Raw genomic sequence first — 26,462 nt, forward strand, 5'->3', positions numbered from 1 at the left:
TTCAGATCACAAGTTGTACGGTGTGATGATTGGTGTGGCTGGTATGAGTCTTACCCGGGATTCAAAATCCTTCCTTATTGTGTACGCTCGTCCGGGCACAGTATCCTAACTGAGGCTTGGAGGAGGGTCATAGGGGGAGGAGCCAGTGCACACCAGCTAGTCCTAAAGCTTTTACTTTGTGCCCAGTCTACTGCGGAGCCGCTATTCCCCATGGTCCTTTCGGAGTCCCCAGCATCCACTACGGACTATGAGAAATAGAATTATCGGTAAGTAAATTCTTATTATGTCCTGCATATCTCTTTCTTTTTTCGGTTCATATTGAATTAAAAGAAAAACTAACCGAAAACGACCATATTGACCTCTATACAGCGCTGGTTTAGTGGTATCCTATACGTTTGTATTTGTCTTATTAATCTTTTAATTGGTCACAGACTACCTCCTCACTTAAATAAACACTTATCAGTGGGACATTATCATTATTGAGATTGTGTTAGTTCCTGAATTTGGTCCTCTATTGTAAATACCGTTGAAAAAAATTCATTTAGTTTGTCCGCTATGTCATTATCATTTTTGTCTAAGACTCCCAACTTGTCTTTTAAAAGGCCTATACTCTCCTTCTTTAATATCTTGCTGTTGATTAATTGTGGGACAGCAGGCAACTATGATTTTATGTATGGACAAACACCTGTAAATACACACTGTACATGCATACCACAGTTTACTGTAATGAATAATGAATAGACAAACCTGGCTAGTAGCTGCCTTTCCTGGTTTGGGCAACTCACTACGAAGTGATGATGCAGTAATACGCAGTGTAGGAGTGAGCCAGGCTTCTACATTTGATATTTTATTTTTGACACAGTTCCATCTCTAATACCTGCTAGAGATGGAGACTACTCTAAATAATATACTGTAGCTATGTATATATGGGTATGTGGATCAGCAGATCTACATGGAAAAGATCTAGTCATTAGGTCAACCCATGAAAATATCAAACAATTTTACATTTAATTTATGCCATTTTTGCCATCAAACCACGTGGAACCCTAATTAGTGTACCACTTCACTTGCAATGTTTCAGGCAGATAACTATTCTCAATTGTAGTCCAAGTAGATGCTAAAGTATGAAAAAGGTTTGATTAAAATGCTAACCGCCCGGATACTGTATATATTGTAGTGAACGCTAGCACTACAGCGAAAACTAACACAAATCAGAGAATGCTTCTATATATAGACTATCCTTTTGTTTCTAATCCTTTGGGTAACAGCACATATTAGTGTAGCAAAATATATGATATGAAATTTAGAACACTATAACGGAGGAAACGCACAGGGGTTAGGTTTCATACACCAACCATAAAACAAAAATCAGAATACTGCCTTTAAAAAATAAGATTTTACTTACCGATAAATCTATTTCTCGTAGTCCGTAGTGGATGCTGGGACTCCGTCAGGACCATGGGGAATAGCGGCTCCGCAGGAGACAGGGCACAAAATTTAAAAGTTTGACCACTAGGTGGTGTGTACTGGCTCCTCCCCCTATGACCCTCCTCCAAGCCTCAGTTAGGATACTGTGCCCGGACGAGCGTACACAATAAGGAAGGATTTTGAATCCCGGGTAAGACTCATACCAGCCACACCAATCACACCGTACAACTTGTGATCTGAACCCAGTTAACAGTATGACAAACGTAGGAGCCTCTGAACAGACGGCTCACAACAATAACAACCCGATTTTTTTGTAACAATAACTATGTACAAGTATTGCAGACAATCCGCACTTGGGATGGGCGTCCAGCATCCACTACGGACTACGAGAAATAGATTTATCGGTAAGTAAAATCTTATTTTCTCTGACGTCCTAGTGGATGCTGGGACTCCGTCAGGACCATGGGGATTATACCAAAGCTCCCAAACGGGCGGGAGAGTGCGGATGACTCTGCAGCACCGAATGAGAGAACTCAAGGTCCTCCTTAGCCAGGGTATCAAATTTGTAGAATTTTACAAACGTGTTCTCCCCTGACCACGTAGCTGCTCGGCAGAGTTGTAATGCCGAGACCCCTCGGGCAGCCGCCCAAGATGAGCCCACCTTCCTTGTGGAATGGGCCTTGACAGATTTTGGCTGTGGCAGGCCTGCCACAGAATGTGCAAGTTGAATTGTGCTACAAATCCAACGAGCAATCGTCTGCTTAGAAGCAGGAGCACCCAGCTTGTTGGGTGCATACAGTATAAACAGCGAGTCAGATTTTCTGACTCCAGCCGTCCTTGAAATATATATTTTCAATGCTCTGACAACGTCCAGCAACTTGGAATCCTCCAAATCGCTAGTAGCCGCAGGCACCACAATAGGCTGGTTCAGGTGAAACGCTGAAACCACCTTAGGCAGAAAGTGAGGACGCGTCCGCAGTTCTGCCCTGTCCGAATGGAAAATCAGATATGGGCTTTTATACGATAAAGCCGCCAATTCTGACACTCTCCTGGCTGAAGCCAGGGCCAGTAGCATGGTTACTTTCCATGTAAGATATTTCAAATCCACCGATTTGAGTGGCTCAAACCAATGGGATTTGAGAAAATCCAAAACTACATTAAGATCCCATGGTGCCACTGGGGGCACAACCGGGGGCTGTATATGTAGTACTCCTTTTACAAAAGTCTGGACTTCAGGAACTGAAGCCAATTCTTTCTGGAAGAAAATCGACAGGGCCGAAATTTGAACCTTAATGGACCCTAATTTGAGGCCCATAGACAATCCTGTTTGCAGGAAATGTAGGAATCGACCCAGTTGAAATTCCTCCGTCGGGGCCTTCCTGGCCTCACACCACGCAACATATTTTCTCCAAATGCGGTGATAATGTTGTGCAGTCACCTCCTTCCTGGCTTTTACCAGGGTAGGGATGACCTCTTCCGGAATGCCTTTTTCCCTTAGGATTCGGCGTTCAACCGCCATGCCGTCAAACGCAGCCGCGGTAAGTCTTGGAATAGACACGGTCCCTGCTGAAGCAGGTCCCGTCTTAGAGGTAGAGGCCACGGATCTTCCGTGAGCATCTCCTGAAGTTCCGGGTACCAAGTTCTTCTTGGCCAATCCGGAGCCACGAGTATCGTTCTTACTCCCCTTTGCCGTATAATTATCAGTACTTTTGGTATGAGAGGCAGAGGAGGAAACACATACACTGACTGGTACACCCATGGTGTTACCAGATCGTCAACAGCTATTGCCTGAGGGTCTCTTGACCTGGCGCAATACCTGTCCAGTTTTTTGTTGAGGCGGGACGCCATCATGTCCACCATTGGTCTTTCCCAATGGACCACAATCATGTGGAAGACTTCTGGATGAAGTCCCCACTCTCCCGGGTGCAGATCGTGTCTGCTGAGGAAGTCTGCTTCCCAGTTGTCCACTCCCGGGATGTTTACGTGGGCGACTGCCGTGATGTTGTCCGACTGAATCAACACCGGCTGACCCTGAAGCAGAGGTTTTGCCAGGCTTAGAGCATTGTAGATTGCTCTTAGCTCCAGTATATTTATGTGAAGAGACGTCTCCAGGCTTGACCACACGCCCTGGAAGTTTCTTCCCTGTGTGACCGCTCCCCAGCCTCTCAGGCTGGCATCCGTGGTCACTAGGACCCAGTTCTGTATGCCGAATCTGCGGCCCTCTAACAGATGAGCACTCTGCAACCACCATAGCAGAGACACTCTTGTCCTTGTGGACAATTTTATCCGCTGATGCATCTGCAGATGCGATCCGGACCATTTGTCCAGCAGATCCCACTGAAAAGTTCGTGCATGGAATCTGCCGAATGGAATCGCTTCGTAAGAAGCTACCATTTTTCCCAGGACTCTTGTGCATTGATGCACAGATACTTTTCCTGGTTTTAGGAGGTTCCTGACTAGATCGGATAACTCCCTGGCTTTCTCCTCCGGAAGAAATACCTTTTTCTGAACAGTGTCCAGAATCATCCCTAGGAACAACAGACGTGTCGTCGGGATCAGTTGGGATTTTGGAAAATTCAGAATCCACCCGTGTTGTTGGAGCACTACTTGGGTTAGTGCTACTCCGACCTCCAGCTTTCTCTGGATCTTGCCCTTATCAGGAGATCGTCCAAGTAAGGGATAATTAAGACGCCTTCTCTTCGAAGAAGGATCATAATTTCGGCCATTACCTTGGTAAAGACCCGGGGTGCCGTGGACAATCCAAACGGCAGCGTCTGAAACTGATAATGACAGTTTTGGACCACGAACCTGAGGTACCCTTGGTGTGAAGGACAAATTGGAACATGAAGGTAAGCATCCTTGATGTCCAAGGACACCATAAAATCCCCTTCTTCCAGATTCGCTATCACTGCTCTGAGTGACTCCATCTTGAACTTGAATTTTTGTATGTACAGGTTCAGAGATTTTAGATTTAGAATCGGTCTTACCGAGCCGTCCGGCTTCGGTACCACAAATAGCGTGGAGTAATACCCCTGTCCCTGTTGTAGGAGGGGTACCTTGACTATCACCTGCTGAGAATACAGCTTGTGAATGGCCTCCAATACCGTCGCCCTGTCGGAGGGAGACGTTGGCAAAGCAGACTTTAGGAAACGGCGAGGAGGGGACTTCTCGAATTCCAACCTGTAACCCTGAGATACTACCTGCAGGATCCAGGGGTCCACCTGCGAGTGAGCCCACTGTGCGCTGAAATGTTTGAGGCGACCCCCCACCGCCCCTGAGTCTGCTTGTAAGGTCCCAGCGTCATGCTGACGCCTTTGTAGAAGCCGGGGAGGGCTTCTGCTCCTGGGAAGGAGCTGCTTGTTGCAGTCTCTTACCCTTTCCTTTGCCTCGGGGCAAATAGGAATGTCCTTTTGCTCGTTTGTTCTTATAGGAACGAAAGGACTGCGGCTGAAAAGCCTGCGGCTTTTTCTGCTGGGAGGTGACCTGGGGTAAAAAGGTGGATTTTCCGGCCGTTGCCGTGGCCACCAGATCCGATAGACCGACCCCAAATAATTCCTCCCCCTTATACGGCAATACTTCCATATGTCGTTTGGAATCCGCATCACCTGACCACTGGCGCGTCCATAAACTTCTTCTGGCAGATATGGACATCGCACTTACTCTTGATGCCAGAGTGCAAATATCTCTCTGTGCATCTCGCATATAAAGAAATGCATCTTTTAACTGCTCTATAGTCAGTAAAATACTGTCCCTATCCAGGGTATCAATATTTTCAGACAGTGACTCCGACCAAGCCACGCCAGCACTGCACATCCAGGCTGAGGCGATTGCTGGTCTCAGTATAACACCCGTATGTGTGTATATACTTTTTAATGTATTCTCCAGCCTCCTATCAGCTGGATCCTTGAGGGCGGCCGTATCAGGAGACGGTAACGCCACTTGCTTTGATAAGCGTGTGAGCGCCTTATCCACCCTAGGAGGTGTTTCCCAGCGCGCCCTAACCTCTGGCGGGAAAGGGTATAATGCCAATAACTTCTTTGAAATTAGCAGTTTTCTATCTGGGGTAACCCACGCTTCATCACACACTTCATTCAGTTCCTCTGATTCAGGAAAAACTATCGGTAGTTTTTTCACACCCCACATAATACCCCTTTTTGTGGTACTTGCAGTATCAGAGATATGCAAAGCCTCCTTCATTGCCGTGATCATATAACGTGTGGCCCTACTGGAAAATACGTTTGTTTCTTCACCGTCGACACTGGATTCAGTGTCAGTGTCTGTGTCGACCGACTGAGGTAAAGGGCGTTTTACAGCCCCTGACGGTGTCTGAGACGCCTGGACAGGTACTAACTGGTTTGCCGGCTGTCTCATGTCGTCAACCGACTTTTGTAGCGTGCTGACACTATCCCGTAATTCCATAAACAAAGCCATCCATTCTGGTGTCGACTCCCTAGGGGGTGACATCACCATTACAGGCAATTGCTCCGCCTCCACGCCAACATCGTCCTCATACATGTCGACACACACGTACCGACACACAGGGAATGCTCTGATAGAAGACAGGACCCCACTAGCCCTTTGGGGAGACAGAGGGAGAGTTTGCCAGCACACACCCAAGCGCTATAAATATATATAGGGACAACCTTAATAAGTGTGTTCCCTTTATAGCAGCTCAAATATTATAAATATCGCCAATAAGTGCCCCCCCCTCTCTGTTTTTACCCTGTTTCTGTAGTGCAGTGCAGGGGAGAGTCCTGGGAGCCTTCCTCGCAGCGGAGCTGGGCAGGAAAATGGCGCTGTGTGCTGAGGAGAATAGGCCCCTCCCCCTTTTCGGCGGGCTTCTTCTCCCGTTTTTTTTTTTAACCTGGCAGGGGTTAAATACATCCATATAGCCCCAGGGGCTATATGTGATATATTTTAGCCAGAATAGGTATATTACATTGCTGCCCAGGGCGCCCCCCCCAGCGCCCTGCACCCTCAGTGACCGCTGGTGTGAAGTGTGCGGAGAGCAATGGCGCACAGCTGCAGTGCTGTGCGCTACCTCATGAAGACTGAGACGTCTTCTGCCGCCGGTTTCTGGACCTCTTCTCTATTCGGCATCTGCAAGGGGGTCGGCGGCGCGGCTCCGGTGACCCCATCCAGGCTGTACCTGTGATCGTCCCTCTGGAGCTAGTGTCCAGTAGCCTAAGAAGCAAATCCATCCTGCACGCAGGTGAGTTCACTTCTTCTCCCTAAGTCCCTCGTTGCAGTGAGCCTGTTGCCAGCAGGACTCACTAAAAATAAAAAACCTAACAAACTTTTTCTAAGCAGCTCTTTAGGAGAGCCACCTAGATTGCACCCTGCTCGGACGGGCACAAAAACCTAACTGAGGCTTGGAGGAGGGTCATAGGGGGAGGAGCCAGTACACACCACCTAGTGGTCAACTTTTAAATTTTGTGCCCTGTCTCCTGCGGAGCGCTATTCCCCATGGTCCTGACGGAGTCCCAGCATCCACTAGGACGTCAGAGAAATAAACAAATTAAAATAGAAATTCTATATATAGCTAAAACATACCTTGCTTACTAAATGTAATAATTTCTGAGCATCTAAAAGAGGCTTACAACATTATAAACCAGTACTGTTCTGTGAATGGCATATTTCTTATGGGATACATACAGATGGGTCCATGTTTATTTTGACCTTTAATAGGATTAACTGAGACTGGGCAGTCGGACTTAATCCCCTGCTGTATTGTTCTCTGTATTGTATTGCAGCGGAGAACAGTACAATATCCCTGCTGATGCCAGCGGACATGACCCACACCGGCATACCAAAGCAGAGAATCCTGACAGCAGGGGTCAGCTAAGTATGTTAACCCTATCCCTAACTTCCCACAGCGTGAACCTAAACCTCCCCGCTGATGCCTAAACCTAACCTCCCCCTGCGGCTTACCAAGAAGGAGCCCTGGAACAGCTCGATTGGATTCCGGCGCCGATCCCAATGAGCACCTAAGCCAAAAAAATTCAGAAGGCACCAAATTACCTAAACCTAAAGATAAACACTACCATAGTATGTGATGGAATCACCTGTTATATCAATGAAGAGGCTTTCAGAAACCTTTAATACACACTTCGAGGACCATTTGATGCAAGTGACAATTAGAAATGATGAAATGTTGCATTTGATGGCCCTTTCTGAATACCACTATGTGATAGTCCATGGTGACAGTCTTCCTCTTGCAGTAAATTAGAAATTGCTTCTTCCAGGAAATCTGGTGTTTTCAAAGTACTGAAATTTATACCCAAGACATTAAAAACATTATGCACATTAAATACACAGAAATTTCTCTCCGTTGCAATCCATTGGTCCATTTGCTTGTACACCAGTTACTGCTGTGATGGATGAAGACCTTAATGATTCTGATAAAACGTACAATTCTCCTGCAAGATAGGAGTGGCACCTTACCCAAATTTGTTTGAGGTCCACATTGTTAGTACTTTGACCACCATTACCCCTTCGATGTTAATTCTAGTGAACTAATCAAAAATATAACCTGTGCCGAGCGAGGCACCTTTCCCAAAGGATGGCGAGTCATGCGGTACACTAATTGGGGTTCCACATGTTTTTACGGTTAAAAAGACACTTTTTTTTTTTTTTAAACCTGTTGCGTCAACCTTTTTTGTGTTGATAATTTGTCATGTTGACCTTTTCCAGTGTCAACCGGTTTATCATGTCGACCAATACTGGTCAACCTAATTTGGGCCGACCTTCCAGTAGTACAGGCACATGAGAAAATACACTTTACAATACTGGTTAACAAAATGTTTGCCAACACTGAATTCACAAAACATGCAGCTTATTTTACTGGAGTCAATTTAAAGAATGAGGCTGTAACACCAACCACAACATCAGTAAGGATACACACCTTTTCTTTTAGGAGATGTACCAAAAACCTGCACTGAGACTGAAGTGAACAAAATAAACAGTGCAGCAGTTTTCCTGTCCCTGCTCCAGATTTGTTCCTGGTTAGCAATCTTTGTTATATAGCAGGCGGCCAATACCTTTATAACAGCTGGTAATAAGACCTGCCATTACCGCTATAACAACTCCAAAAACTTTTGCCCCAAACATAACAAGTTGAGGTATTTTTCAAATACCACCATTGTGTCATTAGGGGTAGACCGCGACCTCTACTCATTTAGCACAGAATCAGAGATTTGCAATAATGACGAAAAATGGAAACCAGTAAAAACACAATTTAATAAAGTTCAGAATCTGAAAAAAACACAAATATGCAGCAACAAAGTGTATGGATTACAGCATAGAAATGTAAGACCAGGTTACTTTAAAAAGAAACCAAGCACATTGGTCTCAAACTTAAAAAGAATATGAAGACATTGTGGAATAAAAAGACTTTCTACATTTAACATATCTATAAGGCTAATAGAACTGCATACAAGCCACACTGATAATGTGTGTAAAATGCTTCTCATCCTAGTTTCAATGAGTATGTGTGACAGACCGAAAAAAAAAAAAAAAAAAAAAGGAAGCACACTTTATGCAGACAGATTGGGGAGGGGGGGGGGGGGGGGGGGGCGGGAGATGGGGGAACTTACCTTTCCACTACCACTGGTTGCTGTATAGGACATCATGCACAAAGAAAGCAGACTGCTGCTCCTCAGCAGTAGCAGCCTCCCTGGTCCCTCCCGCTGAGGAGGGAGGCTGCTGTTGTCTCCCTACCCAATGTGCTGCTGCAATACTGACCTCCCCACGGATCTGCAGATTGTATGTAAACAATTCTAGGTACGCACTATACAATTATCTGCCAGATCTGGCTGGTTGGAATGAAAATCTGGTAATGGATGAGAGCAAATGACATTCGACCATTTGCTCCCAAACACTGGAAAACAAACGAAGCCTGTCGTTCATATAAATTGGTTAAACACAACTTGGATTAACAATTGTTTTTATCCGTTTTGCAGTGTTTGGGAGCAAATTGTCGATTGTCATTTGCTCTTATCCATTACCAGATTTTCATTCCAACCAGCCAGATGTACCTAGCTTACTGGCCTCCATTACATGTGCTGCTGTTTTCAACTGTAGGGCAGTACAATGACACATTAGTTAGCAGTGCTTCCTCACAACACAGGGGTCACTAGTTCATCTGCAGTCTGTGTGGAATTTTTATATTCTCCCCACGTTTGCATGGGTTTTCTGTGGGTTCTAATTTCATCATTCGTCAGATGCACTGAAAAATAAACACCCCAAATTAAGTGCATCTAAAAACAAATGTCTACACAATCATCTAATGCAGTGGTTCCCAAACTTGGTCCTCAAGGACCCACAACAGTTCATGTTTTCCAGGTCTCCTCACCGAATCACAAGTGAAATAATTAACTCCACCTGTGGATCTTTAAAATGTATCAGTTGAGTAATGAATACGCCTGTGGACCTGCTAGGTGACCTGGAAAACATGAACGGTTGGGGTCCTTGAGGACATATCTTGGGAATCACTGATCTAAGACATGCGCAGTAAGAGTACATATCCTAGTCAGACAAATTAGAACAGGCCTGCCCCCTCCCTGGCTGCACGAAAGACACAGTCTGTCTTCTCCCCTCAGCACTTGGAGTCAATTTAGACATCACGTAGAGCAAGTTCCTGGACTCCATATAAACTACCCCACAGAATATAATTAAATCTTTGTGGTCTAAGCTCCGCTCAACAAGCGGAAAAATCTTAACATCACCAGGGATGTTAAAGCAGAGAATGTATACATCCTTTCAGATACGAACAAACAGTGCACTGCAAATTACTCCAGTTAAAAATATGTTATTCAGTGTGTTAATAAGTTTGCTGCATTTGAGCGGATAGCAAAAATTATTGATCCCTACCGTAATAAGCTGCATATAAAACCTCCAACTACATGCAGCTGTGAATGACAATACAGTTTTCCTGCGATGATGTAAGTAATGTTACTGGGAACTCAGTTATACAGTTTCCTGCTGCAGCTCATAACACAGCAACCCCCCCCCCCCCCCCCCCCCCCCCCCCCCCCCCCCCCACTCCCGTCGTATTGCTCAGCCCTATCCTCAGTAAAGGTGGGTACACACTTGGCGATAAAGTATACAACGTCCTCATTTTGCCCTTCCCGAGCGACATCGTTTACCATCAACTAGTGTGTACGCTGCAAAACGACAAGCGTTGCAATGCACCCACGGGTCGTTAATGACCCTCGCTGTCGGCCATGCATGCAGCTCAATTTGGACTGCCTTCCAAAAACTGCATACACAGCCCGGTTGCGGCATGACATCACAGAGCAATATAGTCAGGGAAGGGAACACACTAGGCGACGTCACTCATAAAGCACATTGTCTAGTGTGTACCCACCATATCATAACCACACACGGACAGACCACTGTCTCCAACAAGATCAATACACTCCTGCTGTGAACAGTTTCATGACTGATTGGCTAATAAACCAAACACACAGATGAGCAAGAAAATTAAATACAATAAGGTGCTTAAGTAATAGTCACACATACCATAAAAACGCAGATATACAGTAACAGAACGGATGTAAAAGGGTGATGGAGCATAGACATATAGGGGTTCACTACGGCTGGCCGGCGGTCGGGCTCCCGGCGACCAGCATCCCGGCGCCGGGAGCCCGACCGCCGGATTACCGACAGCTTGGCGAGCGCAAATGAGCCCCTTGCGGGCTCGCTGCGCTCGCCACGCTACGGGCACGGTGGCGCGCTACGCGCGCCACACTATTTTATTCTCCCTCTATGGGGGTCGTGGACCCCCACGAGGGAAAATAAGTGTCGGTATGCCGGCTGTCGGGCTCCCGGCGCCGGTATACTGAGCGCCGGGAGCCCGACCGCCGGCAAACAGAAGACCACCCGACATATAGCATGTACTATGGATTCCATCCATGGTCCAACACTGATTTCCAGTCACAGACTATACAGGACTAATGTTCTTATTTCTTAACACTGCATTTGGCTACTTTGCGTGATTAATGCAGTAATGCCATGTAACCAAGCAATATATATTTTCATTACAGTGATTTTCAGTTACTTTCACACTTTACACAGCTGAAGTGTTTTTTTTTCTTTTTTTACCTCAACTGTATTTGTTTTAAGATTTTGTTATCCTCATATTATATATGATTACAATTACATGCATTTAAAGGAAATCTAATGTTCTACAGTTTCTTAATTACTTCTTTTCAAAAATGGTGTTAAGGAGTCTTGACAGTACAGGAACCACTGTTTAACACTGTCACTGTAGGCACTGCACAGTGGCAAGTTATGATCCCATTCATGTGCATATCAGGTGAGAAGAGTAGCAGGCAGAGAGGTACTGGCAGAGCCACGTCTCAGGTCACAAACCCCATAGAACACACTGTCATCTCTGTAGGTAGTTATAATACATACACATCATGCATTTATCCACAATGTCTTCATTCTGATTTTGGTTATAAAATCATAACTCGTTTAATTAGTTTGAAGGTATAAAAAGCAGCACAGAATTTAAAGTAAGTCCTCATTACCATCTTTAGTGAAGCTAAAAAGACTATGCTACTTAACACGACAATTAAAAAAAAAATCTCATTTAATATGGAGCCTATACCAGAAAAATTAAAATAAATCCTATTTTAAGTCTTATTTAAAGCACATTTATTTGCTGTAGACCAATACTTTGGTCATATTCAGATTCTGTTTTCATGCTCACATGTAAGTAGGCTCTCATTTATAGCAACCAGAACATTTAATAAGATCCCCGCTGTTAGCAGATTGTTGCATCTTCCACCTTACATAATGAACGGACATGTTTATAAACCACATGATGAACTTACTTTTATATAAACATTTAAGCATACTGATAGAGGTTGGAATTGCACCCGCAGCAACTGAAAATCACTTAGTCACATTTCTCTGACACCTTTTCCATTAAAATCATGGTGACCAATTTAAATTACGCTTGGAAAGTACTGGGTTTCACATATTCATTTCTTTAGTAACAGAGCTGTATCAAAACCCCCAAAATGTTTTAATGTAAATTTTTTGTGTGTGTGTGTGTATATACACTGGCTTGCAAAAGTGCTCTACCGCTTCAAAAAAGTCAACAGATTTCACTGAACTATAGGTGTTCATACACTAGGAACTAGGAAGAGGTATCTCATGCGCTCCGTCAGATGCGATACCCCTTCAACTCTTTGCCAGCAGCGTGAGTCTAGGTCACCTCACTCATGTGATCTAACGTTAGCACATCATCGCAAGCGACAGGGCCACCCTGCTTATGGCTTCCGGGAGCGCACTGTGGTACAATTACTCGCGATACGACGGTCCGATGCGTTGATATTGTGCCAAAAGACACAATATAGTCCTAGTGTGTTGGCACCTTTAGTACTGTAGCTCCTTCAAAGTGATAGTTGGCTGATGTGGCCTTTTCAGATTTTTTTATTTTTGGTTTCATCTGCAAACAAATAATACATTACAGGGAGTATTTATTAAAGTCTAGAGAGAGATAAATTGTGAAAAATAAAGTACTAGCCAATCAGCATCTGTCTTACATTTTACAGGCTGTGCTTGAAAAAATTACAGGAGCAGAATGGTTGGTACTTTAGTTTTCACAATGTTATCTCTCACCAAGCTTTGATAAATACCCTCCTATCAGTTTAAAAATTTGCTTTAACCACTTAACTGGTTAATTTTTCCCCAACAAAATGTCCCCAAAATTAGATTTTTCAATTATCAAATAATGTAAATAATATAATATTGACTTACAAATATGCAGCTTTATTAATAAAATGATAGTTAAATAGCTCTTATGAGCATAATGTGATCATAAAAAAAAAAAAATGAACACCTTTACTGTGATATAATTAAAAATATTTAGGGACGATTGTAAGGATTGCCAATCATTGCTGGCTGGGAGGGAAGGAGAGCAGGGGGAGGCGGGGCGGCTGCAGTGCAGACAGCTTAGGCCGGTGGGTGATCCTATTAGAATTGTCTCTTGCAGTCCCCACCCGCTTTCAGTGCCCGTCACCCCAACATACCCTGCTCCCCCTGAATCCAGGCTTAGGCCCAGGGGAAAGTTTGCAGCAGCAATTAAGGGGCCAGCCAGGTGGGCTGAGCCCAGTGGCTACCAGAAGGTTACCTTCAATCAGCCGCCGCATCTTTGACATGGTCACATATGATGAACCACGCCAGGCAACTGGTGAAGAGACTACTAGTTTGCAATAAAAACACTGTCGGGAACAATCTGTGCAAGTGTTCTTTGTAATACAGACAATTATGTTGAATGTTTAGGGGTTTGAATACTTATTGCAAGCCACTGTATGTCTAATATACACACATACAAATGTATGCATCCTCAAGAAGCATGACTACAGTATTCCACTTGGAAATCAATGCTCTGTGGCACTTTTGTGCCTCACGCAGGAATATTATAAAGGTATGACATTCTATCACTATATATGGCACACTGAATGAACCACACATACAAAAAGCCACACTGTCTCATAACACCCCCTACAAAATACTTTTGAGGTCTTTTTTTCGCAATGCTGATTGTGGGACCCACATACAGTGTCTTTCTCAAAGTGCTTTGCATTTACACTTTGGTTATGAATATACAAAGTCTCCTGCAGAGTGGGGCACACTCACTACTTGAGACGTTCCTTGTCATGTTAAGAGAGCATCTCGGGAAACAAGCAAACGCAGAGACCCAACATCAAGGTACACAGATTATAGATATAAAAAAAAAAAATTTAAAACAAGTAACAAAACACAAAGTCTTCTCCCTCGACAAGCAGCAAGGTTCCCTTCACAGTACATTACTTTTCACTGTCAATAGAGGGAGGTCCTCTCACAACTGATCCTGGATGTACTTACCAAACACTGAACAAAGTTAACCATTTACTATTAAACCCTTATCCACCACTGTAGATCTTCCTCATCTTAATTTAAAATTTGTAAAAACGTAGCAGCACGCAGCCAGCAATGTCTACAGTGCGTCCCTCCAAGAGTGGTGGATATGCCATGTCTGATACGTTATGGCAGTCACATCTTGTGCAAATGCCACTACAGGAGTGTTTCAGGGCAAAAGTGTTAAGTGTACAGAAAAATAAAATAAAAATAATTTTTGTTTTCCTCCCATCCCCCCTCTTGAGAACACTTGGACCAGGGCAAATAAGGAGTGTGGGGAGACTGTGTGTGTGTATGTGTGTGGAAATGGCAGGGGTATATTATACACACATGGAAAAAGCATTTTTAGCTTTTCACAGCCTCCTTCTCTTTGCTCTCTGTGTCCTCGGGGTAGGCGTGCCAAGTCAATCTCTCCTCATAAAATGCAATAACTATTTGTGGACACTTCACATTGGCTTCTTTCGCTAGCACCAGGTCGGCTTCATCAGAGTCTTTCCTGTGGTAAAAGCGGGACAGATTATTAGATTCAAGGGGTGTTTCCACTATAACAAGATACCAGAGAACAAGTACACACCACAATAATTCCCCAGCTAAAGCACAGCTTTCAGATTATTTGCAACAATATACTATGCTCACTCATGTGGATGATGTTCCGTCAGGCCAAAGTACTAGACATAACAAAGCATCCACTATTAAGTTAAGAACTATTTCTTAAGAAAGAAAAAAAAGATTTTAATTACCTACTGGTAAATCCTTTTCTCGTAGTCCATAGGGTATACTGGGAATCCATTTAGTACCATGGGGTATAGACGGGTCCACTAGGAGCCTTGGGCACTTTAAGAATTTGATAGTGTGCGCTGGCTCCTCCCTCTATGCCCCTCCTACCAGACTCAGTCTAGGAAACAGTACCCGAGGAGACGAACATACTTTGAGAGAAAGATAAGGAAAGTGATGAGATTACGAACCAGCACACACAGAATTATAGGAAAGCCATGCTAACCAAACTTGAAACATGAACAGCAACAGCTGAACAAACCAGAATACTTAACTAAGTAACAGTGTAGGAAGAACGAAGCGCCCAGTATCCCCTACGGACTACGAGAAAAGGATTTACCGGTCATTAAAATCCTATTTTCTCTTACGTCCTTGGGGATGCCAGGAATCCATTTAGTACCATGGGGAAGTACCAAAGCTCCCAAACCGGGTGGGAGGGTGCCGAGGTTCCTGCAGAACTGATTGACCAAACTGAAGGTCCTCAGAGGCCAAAGCATCGAACTTGTAGAACTTTGCAAACGTGTTCGAACCTGACCAAGTAGCTGCTCGGCAGAGCTGTAAAGCCGGGACACCCCGGACAGCCACCCAAGAAGAACCCACCGGCCTAGTAGAGTGGGCCTGTACAGATTTTGGAACCGGCAATCCTGTCGTGGAATAAGCATGCTGACTAGTGAGCCTGATCCAGCATGCAAAGACTGCTTTGAAGTAGGACACCCAATTTTATTGGGATCATAGAGAACGAACAGCGAGTCGGATTTCCTGTGACTAGCTGTTCTCTTTACGTACACCTTCAAAGCCCTCACAACATACAAAGACTTTGAAGTAGCAGAGGTGTCCGTAACAACTGGAACCATAATAGGTTGGTTGATGTGAAACGCGGATACCACCTTAGAAAGAAATTGCTGACGAGTTCTGAGTTTAGCTCTGTCCTGATGGAAAATTAATAGGGGCTCTTGTGAGACAACGCCCCTAGCTCCGACACACATCTTGCTGAAGGCAAGGCCAACAGTGTGACGGTCTTCCACGTAAGGTACTTCACGTCAACCTCCTGTAACGGTTCATACCAGTCCGATTGGAGGAACTGCAGTACCAAATTGAGATCCCAAGGCGCAGTGGGAGGCTGGATGTGCAGAACACCTATCAAGAATGTCTGGACCTCAGGGAGAGAAGCTAATTGTTTCTGAAAGTAAACAGACAAGGTCGAAATCTGGACTTTAATTGAGCCTAGGCCCACATCCACTCCAGACTGCAGAAAAAGCAGGAGACATCCCCGATTACATTTTCCCGCAGAATATTGTCTGCTCTCACACCAAGAGACATACTTCTTCCATATACGGTGGTAATGTTTAGACGTTACCCCCTTCCTGACTTGGATCATAGTCGGGATGACTGTCAACCACCTGAACACCTCTGGGTGCAGGTTGCGTCTGCTGAGGAAGTCTGCTTCCCAGTTCTCTACTCCCGGAATGAAGACCGCCGAAAAAGTCACGGTGTGTTTTTCCGCCCAGAGGAGAATTCTTGTCACCTCTGACATTGCTGCTCTGCTTATCGTTCCGCCCTGTCGGTTTATGTACATTAACGCCGTTACATTGTCCGACTGGACTTGAATGGCCTGATTCCGAAGTAGAGATGAGGCCTACAGAAGGGCGTTGTATATTGCCCTGAGTTACAAGATGTTTATCGGAAGGACAACTTCCTGACTTGACCATCTTCCTTGAAACTGCACCCCTGGGTGACTGCTCCCCAACCTCTGAGGCTTGCGTCTGGGCTTAGCAGAATCCAATTCTGAATTCCGAACCTCCGACGAGGTAAAAAGTCTGTAGCCACCACAGAAGGGAGATTCTGCTTTTGGCGACAGACAGATCCTCTGGTGCATGTGAAGATGCGATCCGGACCATTTGTCCAACAGATCCAGCTGGAAGGGCCTCGCATGAAACCTTCCGTACTGAAGCGTCTCGTAAGAGGCCGCCATTATCCCCAGATGCACCGAGATCCGGGTTGGCTTCAGGACAGCCCGAACCATCGACTGGATTACCATAAACTTCTCCAAGGGAAGGAACACTCTCTTAGACCCTGTGTCCAGTATCATTCCCAGAAAAGGAAGCCTCTGCGTCGGTTCCAGGTGAGATTATGGTAAGCTCAGAATCCACCCGTGATCCAGGAGTAGTCTGGTTGAGAGGCCAATGCTTTCCAACAACCGCTCCCTGGACGGTGCCTTTATCAGAAGATCGTCCAGGTACGGAATTATGTTCACTCCTTGTTTGCGGAGTAGAAACATCATCTCTGCCATCACCTTGGTGAACACACTCGGTGCCGTGGAGAGACCGAATGGCAGGGCCTGGAACTGGTAGTCCTGCAGTCCAAACCGTAGATAAGCCTGATGAGGCGGCCAGATCGGAATGTGAAGGTACGCATCCTTGATATCCAGAGACACTAGGAATTCCCCCTCCTCCAGACCTGAGATCACCGTTCTCAGAGACTCCATCTTGAATTTGAACACTTGTAAGTACGAGTTCAACGACTTGGAAGTTCAAAATCGGTCTTACCGAACCGTTCGGTACTACAAACAAGCTGGAATAATATCCCTTGTTTTGCAGATGAGGTGGAACTGGAACAAAGACCTGAGTCTGTACCAGTTTTTGAATGGCGTCCTGTAAGGTTATACTTGCCTCTTGTGAAACTGGTAAGCCTGATTTGAAGAATCTGTGAGGTGGGAGCTCCTGAAACTCCAGTCTGTAGCCCAGGGAAATAAGATCTATGATCCAGGGATCCTGGCACGAACCTGTCCAGATGTGACTGAAATTTTTTAGTCGGGCTCCCACCTGCCAGTCCTCCAGGCATCGCGGTCCACCGTCATGCTGAAGGCTTTGAGGAAGCAGAGCTTGAGCTCTGCTCCTGTGAACCGGCAGTTGCTGGTTTGCGTGCTTCCACCATAAAATTTGCAGAGTCCTGTATATGTTGCAGGAGTAAAATAATCTCCCCCTGAGGCAAGGTACCTAACCCCTCAAGTAGGTTACCCGACCATTTGGCGATGCCTTAGTAATCCACCCACATACTATAGTGGGTCTCTGGGCCACCCCAGCAGCTGTATATAAAGATATTGAGTGTATTCTCAATTCTACGATCAGCCATGTCTTTTAGGGAAGTTGCACCTGGGACAGGCAATACAATTTTCCGTGACAACCTGGATACTGATGCATCCACTATCGGTGAATTTTCACTTTTTTTTCTATCCTCAGGAGGAAAAGGAAAATATATCAACCTTTTATGGATTTGAAATTTCCTATCAGGATTAACCCACGGTTCCTCAAACAGGGTATTTAGTTCCTTTGACAAAGGAAAAATAAGAATTTACTCACCGGTAATTCTATTTCTCGTAGTCCGTAGTGGATGCTGGGACTCCGTAAGGACCATGGGGAATAGTGGCTCCGCAGGAGACTGGGCACAACTATAAAGAAAGCTTTAGGTCTAACTTGTGTGCACTGGCTCCTCCCACTATGACCCTCCTCCAGACTTCAGTTAGGATACTGTGCCCGGAAGAGCTGACACAATAGGGAAGGATTTTGAATCCCGGGTAAGACTCATACCAGCCACACCGTATAACTCGTGATACAAAACCCAGTTAACAGTATGATAACAACTGAGCCTCTCAACAGATGGCTCAACAATAACCCTTTAGTTAAGCAATAACTATATACAAGTATTGCAGACAATCCGCACTTGGGATGGGCGCCCAGCATCCACTACGGACTACGAGAAATAGAATTACCGGTGAGTAAATTCTTATTTTCTCTGACGTCCTAAGTGGATGCTGGGACTCCGTAAGGACCATGGGGATTATACCAAAACTCCCAAACGGGCGGGAGAGTGCGGATGACTCTGCAGCACCGAATGGGCAAACTCTAGGTCCTCCTCAGCCAGGGTGTCAAACTTGTAGAATTTAGCAAACGTGTTTGACCCCGACCAAGTAGCTGCTCGGCAAAGCTGAAGAGCAGAGACCCCTCGGGCAGCCGCCCAAGAAGAGCCCACCTTCCTCGTGGAATGGGCTTTCACTGATTAAGGATGCGGCAGTCCAGCCGCAGAATGTGCAAGCTGAATCGTACTACAGATCCAGCGAGCAATAGTCTGCTTTGAAGCAGGTGCACCCAACTTGTTGGGCGCATACAGGATAAATAGCGAGTCAGTCTTTCTGACTCCAGCTGTCCTGGAAACATATATTTTCAGGGCCCTGACTACGTCCAATAACTTGGAAGCCTCCAAGTCCTTTGTAGCCGCAGGCACCACAATATGTTGGTTCAGATGAAACGCTGACACCACTTTAGGGAGAAACTGGGGACGAGTCCTCAATTCTGCCCTATCCATATGGAAAATCAGATAAGGGCTTTTATATGACAAAGCTGCCAATTCTGATACACGCCTGGCCGAAGCCAAGGCCAGCAACATGACCACTTTCCACGTGAGATATTTCAATTCCACGGTTTTAAGTGGCTCAAACCAATGTGACTTTAGGAACTCCAACACCACGTTGAGATCCCAAGGTGCCACTGGAGGCACAAAAGGGGGCTGAATATGCAGCACTCCCTTAACAAAAGTCTGAACTTCAGGCAGTGAAGCCAGTTCTCTCTGGAAGAAAATCGACAGAGCCGAAATCTGGACCTTAATGGAACCCAATTTTATGCCCATAGTCACCCCTGACTGTAGGAAGTCAGGAAACGGCCCAGCTGAAATTCTTCCGTTGGGGCCTTCCTGGCCTCACACCACGCAACATATTTTCGCCAAATGCGGTGATAATGGTTCGCGGTCACTTCTTTCCTAGCTTCAATCAGCGTAGGAATGACTTCCTCCGGAATGCCCTTTTCCTTCAGGATCCGCTGTTCAACCGCCATGCCGTCAAACGCAGCCGCGGTAAGTCTTGGAACAGACAGGGCCCCTGCTGCAGCAGGTCCTGTCTGAGCGGTAGAGGCCATGGGTCCTCTGATATCATTTCTTGAAGTTCCGGGTACCAAGCTCTTCTTGGCCAATCCGGAACAATGAGTATAGTTCTTACTCCTCTTCTCCTTATTATCCTCAGTACCTTTGGTATGAGAGGAAGAGGAGGGAACACATAAACCGACCGGTACACCCACGGTGTCACTAGAGCGTCCACAGCTATCGCCTGAGGGTCTCTGGACCTGGCGCAATATCTTTCTAGCTTTTTGTTTAGGCGGGACGCCATCATGTCCACCTGTGGCCTTTCCCAACGGTTTACAATCATTTGGAAGACTTCTGGATGAAGTCCCAACTCTCCCGGGTGAAGGTCGTGCCTGCTGAGGAAGTCTGCTTCCCAGTTGTCCACTCCCGGAATGAACACTGCTGACAGTGCGAACACGTGATTTTCCGCCCATCGGAGAATCCTTGTGGCTTCTGCCATCGCCGTCCTGCTTCTCGTGCCGCCCTGTCGGTTTACATGGGCGACTGCCGTGATGTTGTCTGACTGGATCAGTACCGGCTGGTTTTGAAGCAGGGGTTTTGCCTGACTTAGGGCATTGTAAATGGCCCTTAGTTCCAGAATATTTATGTGCAGGGAAGTCTCCTGACTTGACCATAGTCCTTGGAAGTTTCTTCCCTGTGTGACTGCCCCCCAGCCTCGAAGGCTGGCATCCGTGGTCACCAGGACCCAGTCCTGTATGCCGAATCTGCGGCCCTCTTGAAGATGAGCACTCTGCAGCCACCACAGCAGAGACACCCTTGTCCTTGGAGACAGGGTTATCAGACGATGCATCTGAAGATGCGATCCGGACCACTTGTCCAACAGGTCCCACTGAAAAGTTCTTGCATGAAACCTGCCGAATGGAATCGCTTCGTAAGAAGCTACCATTTTTCCCAGGATCCGCGTGCAGTGATGCACCGACACCTGTTTTGGTTTTAGGAGGCCTCTGACTAGAGATGACAGCTCCTTGGCCTTCTCCTCCGGGAGAAACACTTTTTTCTGTTCTGTGTCCAGAACCATCCCCAGGAACAGTAGACGTGTCATAGGGACCAGCTGTGACTTTGGAATGTTTAGAATCCAGCCGTGCTGTTGTAGCACTTCCCGAGATAGTGCTACCCCGACCAACAACTGCTCTCTGGACCTCGCCTTTATCAGGAGATCGTCCAAGTACGGGATAATTAAAACTCCCTTCTTTCGAAGGAGTATCATCATTTCGGCCATTACCTTGGTAAAGACCCTCGGAGCCGTGGATAGACCGAACGGCAACGTCTGGAATTGGTAATGACAATCCTGTACCACAAATCTGAGGTACTCCTGGTGAGGATGGTAAATGGGGACATGCAGGTAAGCATCCTTGATGTCCAATGATACCATGTAATCCCCCTCGTCCAGGCTTGCAATAACCGCCCTGAGCGATTCCATCTTGAACTTGAATTTTTTTATATATGTGTTCAAGGATTTCAAATTTAAAATGGGTCTCACCGAACCGTCCGGTTTCGGTACCACAAACATTGTGGAATAGTAACCCCTTCCTTGTTGAAGTAGGGGTACCTTTACTACCACCTGTTGTGAATACAGCTTGTGAATTGCCTGTAACACTGCCTCCCTGCCTGAGGGAGCGGTTGGCAAGGCAGATTTGAGGAAACGGCGGGGAGGAGACGTCTCGAATTCCAGCTTGTACCCCTGAGATACTATCTGAAAAATCCAGGGATCCACCCGTGAGCGAGCCCATTGATTGCTGAAAAATTTGAGACGGGCCCCCACCGTACCTGGCTCTGCCTGTGGAGCCCCAGCGTCATGCTGTGGACTTAGAGGAAGCGGGGGAGGACTTTTGCTCCTGGGAACTGGCTGTATGCTGCAGCTTCTTTCCCCTACCTCTGCCTCTGGGCAGAAAGGACGCGCCTTTAACCCGCTTGCCCCTATTGGGCCAAAAGGACTGTACCTGATAATGGGTGGTCTTCTGTATGCCGGCGGTCGGGCTCCCGGCGCTCAGTATACCGGCGCCGGGAGCCCGACAGCCGGCATACCGACACTTATTTTCCCTCGTGGGGGTCCACGACCCCCATAGAGGGAGAATAAAATAGTGTGGCGCGCGTAGCGCGCCACCGTGCCCGTAGCGTGGCGAGCGAAGCGAGCCCGCAAGGGGCTCATTTGCGCTCGCCACGCTGTCGGTAAGCCGGCGGTCGGGCTCCCGGCGCCAGGATGCTGGTCGCCGGGAGCCCGACCGCCGGCCAGCCGTAGTGAACCCCCTGATAATACGGTGCTTTCTTTGGTTGTGAGGGAACATGGGGTAAAAATGTAGACTTCCCAGCTGTTGCTGTGGAAACGAGGTCCGAGAGACCATCCCCGAACAACTCCTCACCCTTATAAGGCAGAACTTCCATGTGTCTTTTGGAATCTGCATCTCCTGTCCACTGCCGAGTCCATAACCCTCTCCTGGCAGAAATGGACATTGCACTAATTTTGGATGCCAGCCGGCAAATATCCCTCTGTGCATCCCTCATGTATAAAAGTGCGTCTTTTACATGCTCTACGGTTAGCAATATAGTGTCCCTGTCTAGGGTATCTATATTTTCTGACAGGGAATCTGACCACGCAGCAGCAGCACTGCACATCCAGGCTGAAGCAATAGCCGGTCTCAGTATAACACCTGTGTGTGTATATATAGATTTCAGGATAGCCTCCTGCTTTCTATCAGCAGATTCCTTCAGGGCGGCCGTATCCGGAGACGGTAGTGCCACCTTCTTTGACAAGCGTGTGAGCGCTTTATCCACTCTAGGGGATGTTTCCCAGCGTGACCTATCCTCTGGCGGGAAAGGGTACGCCATTAGTAACCTCTTAGAAATTACCATCTTTTTATCAGGGGAAGCCCACGCTTCTTCACACACTTCATTTAACTCCTCAGATGGAGGAAAAGCTACTGGTAGTTTTTTCTCTCCAAACATAATACCCTTTTTTGTGGTACCGGGGGTAACATCAGAAATGTGCAATACATTTTTCATTGCCTCAATCATGTAACGTGTGGCCCTACTGGAAGTTACATTAGTCTCGTCGTCGTCGACACTGGAGTCAGTATCCGTGTCGACATCTGTGTCTGCCATCTGAGGTAGCGGGCGTTTTAGAGCCCCTGATGGCTTTTGAGATGCCTGGGCAGGCACAGGCTGAGAAGCCGGCTGTCCCACGTTAGGTATGTCGTCAAACCTTTTATGCAAGGAGTCGACACTGTTGCGTAATTCCTTCCACAGCACCATCCACTCAGGTGTCGACCCCGCAGGGGGTGACATCACATTTACAGGCATCTGCTCCGCCTCCACATATGCTTCCTCATCAAACATGTCGACACAGCCGTACCGACACACCGCAAACACACAGGGAATGCTCTGACAGAGGACAGGACCCCACAAAGCCCCTTGGGGAGACAGAGAGAGAGTATGCCAGCACACACCAGAGCGCTATATAACACAGGGATCCCACTATAATTGAGTGCTTTCCCTTATAGCTGCTTTTTTATATATATATCAATATATATATATATCTATATATATATATATCTATATATATATATCTATATATATATATATATATATATATATATATATATATCTATCCTGCGCCTAAATTTAGTGCCCCCCCTCTCTTTTTTACCCTTCTGTAGTGTTCAGACTGCAGGGGAGAGCCAGGGATCTTCCTTCCAGCGGAGCTGTGAGGGAAAAATGGCGCCAGTGTGCTGAGGGAGATGGCCCCGCCCCTTTTCCGGCCGACTTCTCCCGCATTTTCTGAAATACTGGCAGGGGTATTTATTACATCTATATAGCCTCTAGGACTATATATGATGTAGATTTGCCAGCCAAGGTGTCATATATTGCCCTCAGGGCGCCCCCCCCCCAGCGCCCTGCACCCATCAGTGACCGGAGTGTGAGGTGTACATGAGGAGCAATGGCGCACAGCTGCAGTGCTGTGCGCTACCTTGGTGAAGACCGAAGTCTTCTGCCGCCGATTTTCCGGACCTCTTCATGCTTCTGGCTCTGTAAGGGGGACGGCGGCGCGGCTCCGGGAACGAACACCAAGGTCGGGTCCTGCGGTCGATCCCTCTGGAGCTAATGGTGTCCAGTAGCCTAAGAAGCCCAAACTACCACCTGTTAGGTAGGTTCGCTTCTTCTCCCCTTAGTCCCTCGTTGCAGTGAGTCTGTTGCCAGCAGATCTCACTGTAAAATAAAAAACCTAAATATACTTTCTAGGAGCTTAGGAGAGCCCCTAGTGTGCATCCAGCTCAGCCGGGCACAGGATTCTAACTGAAGTCTGGAGGAGGGTCATAGTGGGAGGAGCCAGTGCACACCAGTTAGACCTAAAGCTTTCTTTATAGTTGTGCCCAGTCTCCTGCGGAGCCGCTATTCCCCATGGTCCTTACGGAGTCCCAGCATCCACTTAGGACGTCAGAGAAAGTGGCTGAGGATTTCTTTTTTATATTAAAATAACATTCCTCAGTCTCCTCTGTTACCTTATCAGGGATATGCAGAACTTCTCTGATAGCTTCTATGAGAGCATCTATTTCCTTTGACAGAGTAGCCTCCCCCACCTCCTCCTCCTCCATGTCTGACCCCTCATCATCAGAGTCAGACTGCAGGATATGGGCCAAAGGACATTTTTGCGGATAAATGGCAGGGGACTGAGACGCTGGTTTGGATACTAAGTCTCTGTTCATAAACTCAAGCATCGATTGTCTTGAGTATTGCGTCTGTTTCTCATTGCGGGAAAATTTAGTAGAAATATTGGAAATCATTCCCCTAATGGAATCCAGCCAAGCTGGCTCTGCCCCGCTAGCCTGGGAGGGTACATTGCACTGAGTACACTGCAGTAACTCCCCCAGAGAAGAGGAACACTGTGCCTTACATGAAACACACTCTTTTTCTGACATACTGTGTAAGTGACAGCACACACACACACACACACACACACACACACACACAGGAACAGGTTAAAAGCACAATTAACCCACAAAGAGCCCCTTCCAGAGAGAGACAGAGATAGTATGGAGCCAGCACACAGCACCCTTACTGCTAATGCCAAGCTTAGCCAGGTCACAGACTAAGTACCCAGATTGGGGACTTAGTACACTAGTAAGCGCTCCCTCCTGCTATCACCCCCTGGTACCACTGAGGTAATCTGGAGTGGTAATCTCCAGAGGACCTGCGTGTCCCTGTCAGTCAGTGTCTGTGTCCACTGCATAGGGACAATGGGGCTGGTGAGCTGCTGGATCCGCTCATAGTGAAGCCCCGACCACTTTTTTATACTGCCTGAGGTAATTTTAGTGTCTAAAATGGAGTCAGCCCCCTTTTAAGTCTGTAATGCTAGTCTGGGTACTGTGTACACACTTAGTGTACTTAGACTACGTTCGCTCCCTCAGAAGCGGTGCGTCTGTACTGTGTACAGAGTCTGGAGACCCAGTCGCCCCATGTAGAAGCCGTGAGTCTCCGTAACCTCATGCCGCCATAATGGCCGGCGACCCGCTAACCGGGACGCCGTCTTAGTACTCACCACTATTCTATCTTTTGGCTCTGTTAGGGGTGTCGGCATGCTACGGGAATGTATGCTCGCCGTGGTGGGGCTTGCGAATAGTTCCCTCAGGGGCTAGTGTCCTGTCAGCGGGGAATAGGACCATTAACCCTTCAAGAGGTTGGGCCGTTTCCCCTCCTAAGTCCCACAAGCAGGCAGGCTGGTGCCATCCAGTACTGGCCGAAAATAAACATACAAAATAAATGCTGAACTCTCTTCAGGAGCTTCCAGCGACATGACCAGCTCCTCCGTGCACATTTTCTAAACGGAGTCTGGTAGGAGGGGCATAGAGGGAGGAGCCAACACACTATCAAATTCATAAAGTGCCCAAGGCTCCTAGCAGACCTGTCTACACCCCATGGTACTAAATGGTTTCCCAGTATCCCCAAGGACGTAAGTGAAAATAGGATTTATTGAACAATTATCCCAATTCAAATTGCTCGAGGAAGGACTACAGTGTATAGGAACATACTTCCAGTGAACACAGAGCAAAGAGACCTAAGAACAGTAATTAACAGAACACAAAGAAAACTCACTGTCAGTGTTCATGGTACGCACAAATTCAACACTACACAGACTGGATCCATCCTATTTTGAACCTATCCAGCATTTGAAGTGATCTATTTCTCACTTTACTAAGTTCAATGCACAGGAGAGTTAAGTTTCCTCCAGTGAATGGGGAGAAATGCATATATGAAAACCAACTGCCCACAGAGATTACTTAGTCCCGCTCCTTTCTTAAACCAACATAAGTTCCTGGAGTGTCCAACTTTGCGAGCACTACAGGTGAATGCTCAAAAGCTGATCTTGTAACTCATACTAA

General features: G+C 46.6%; 1 protein-coding gene across 6 annotated transcripts in view; it reads right to left on the reverse strand.

Annotated features, from left to right (window-relative positions):
- Positions 1-8,647: 8,647 nt before the first annotated feature.
- CBX5 (chromobox 5) overlaps positions 8,648-26,462 on the reverse strand; it is a 121,246-nt gene continuing 103,431 nt past the window's right edge. For 5 of the 6 annotated variants that reach the window (XM_063952181.1, XM_063952180.1, XM_063952178.1 and 2 more), the window contains one exon: positions 12,067-14,839. In XM_063952181.1, coding sequence (XP_063808251.1) covers positions 14,689-14,839 — 151 coding nt within the window. In that variant the 3' untranslated portion in view covers positions 12,067-14,688. Of the gene's footprint in view, positions 9,656-12,066; positions 14,840-26,462 lie in introns of those variants that run through there. The other variant, XM_063952177.1, reaches the window with a different exon arrangement.

This window comes from Pseudophryne corroboree, chromosome 2 (genome assembly GCF_028390025.1).
Source record: "Pseudophryne corroboree isolate aPseCor3 chromosome 2, aPseCor3.hap2, whole genome shotgun sequence".
NCBI classification, from domain to species: domain Eukaryota; kingdom Metazoa; phylum Chordata; class Amphibia; order Anura; family Myobatrachidae; genus Pseudophryne; species Pseudophryne corroboree.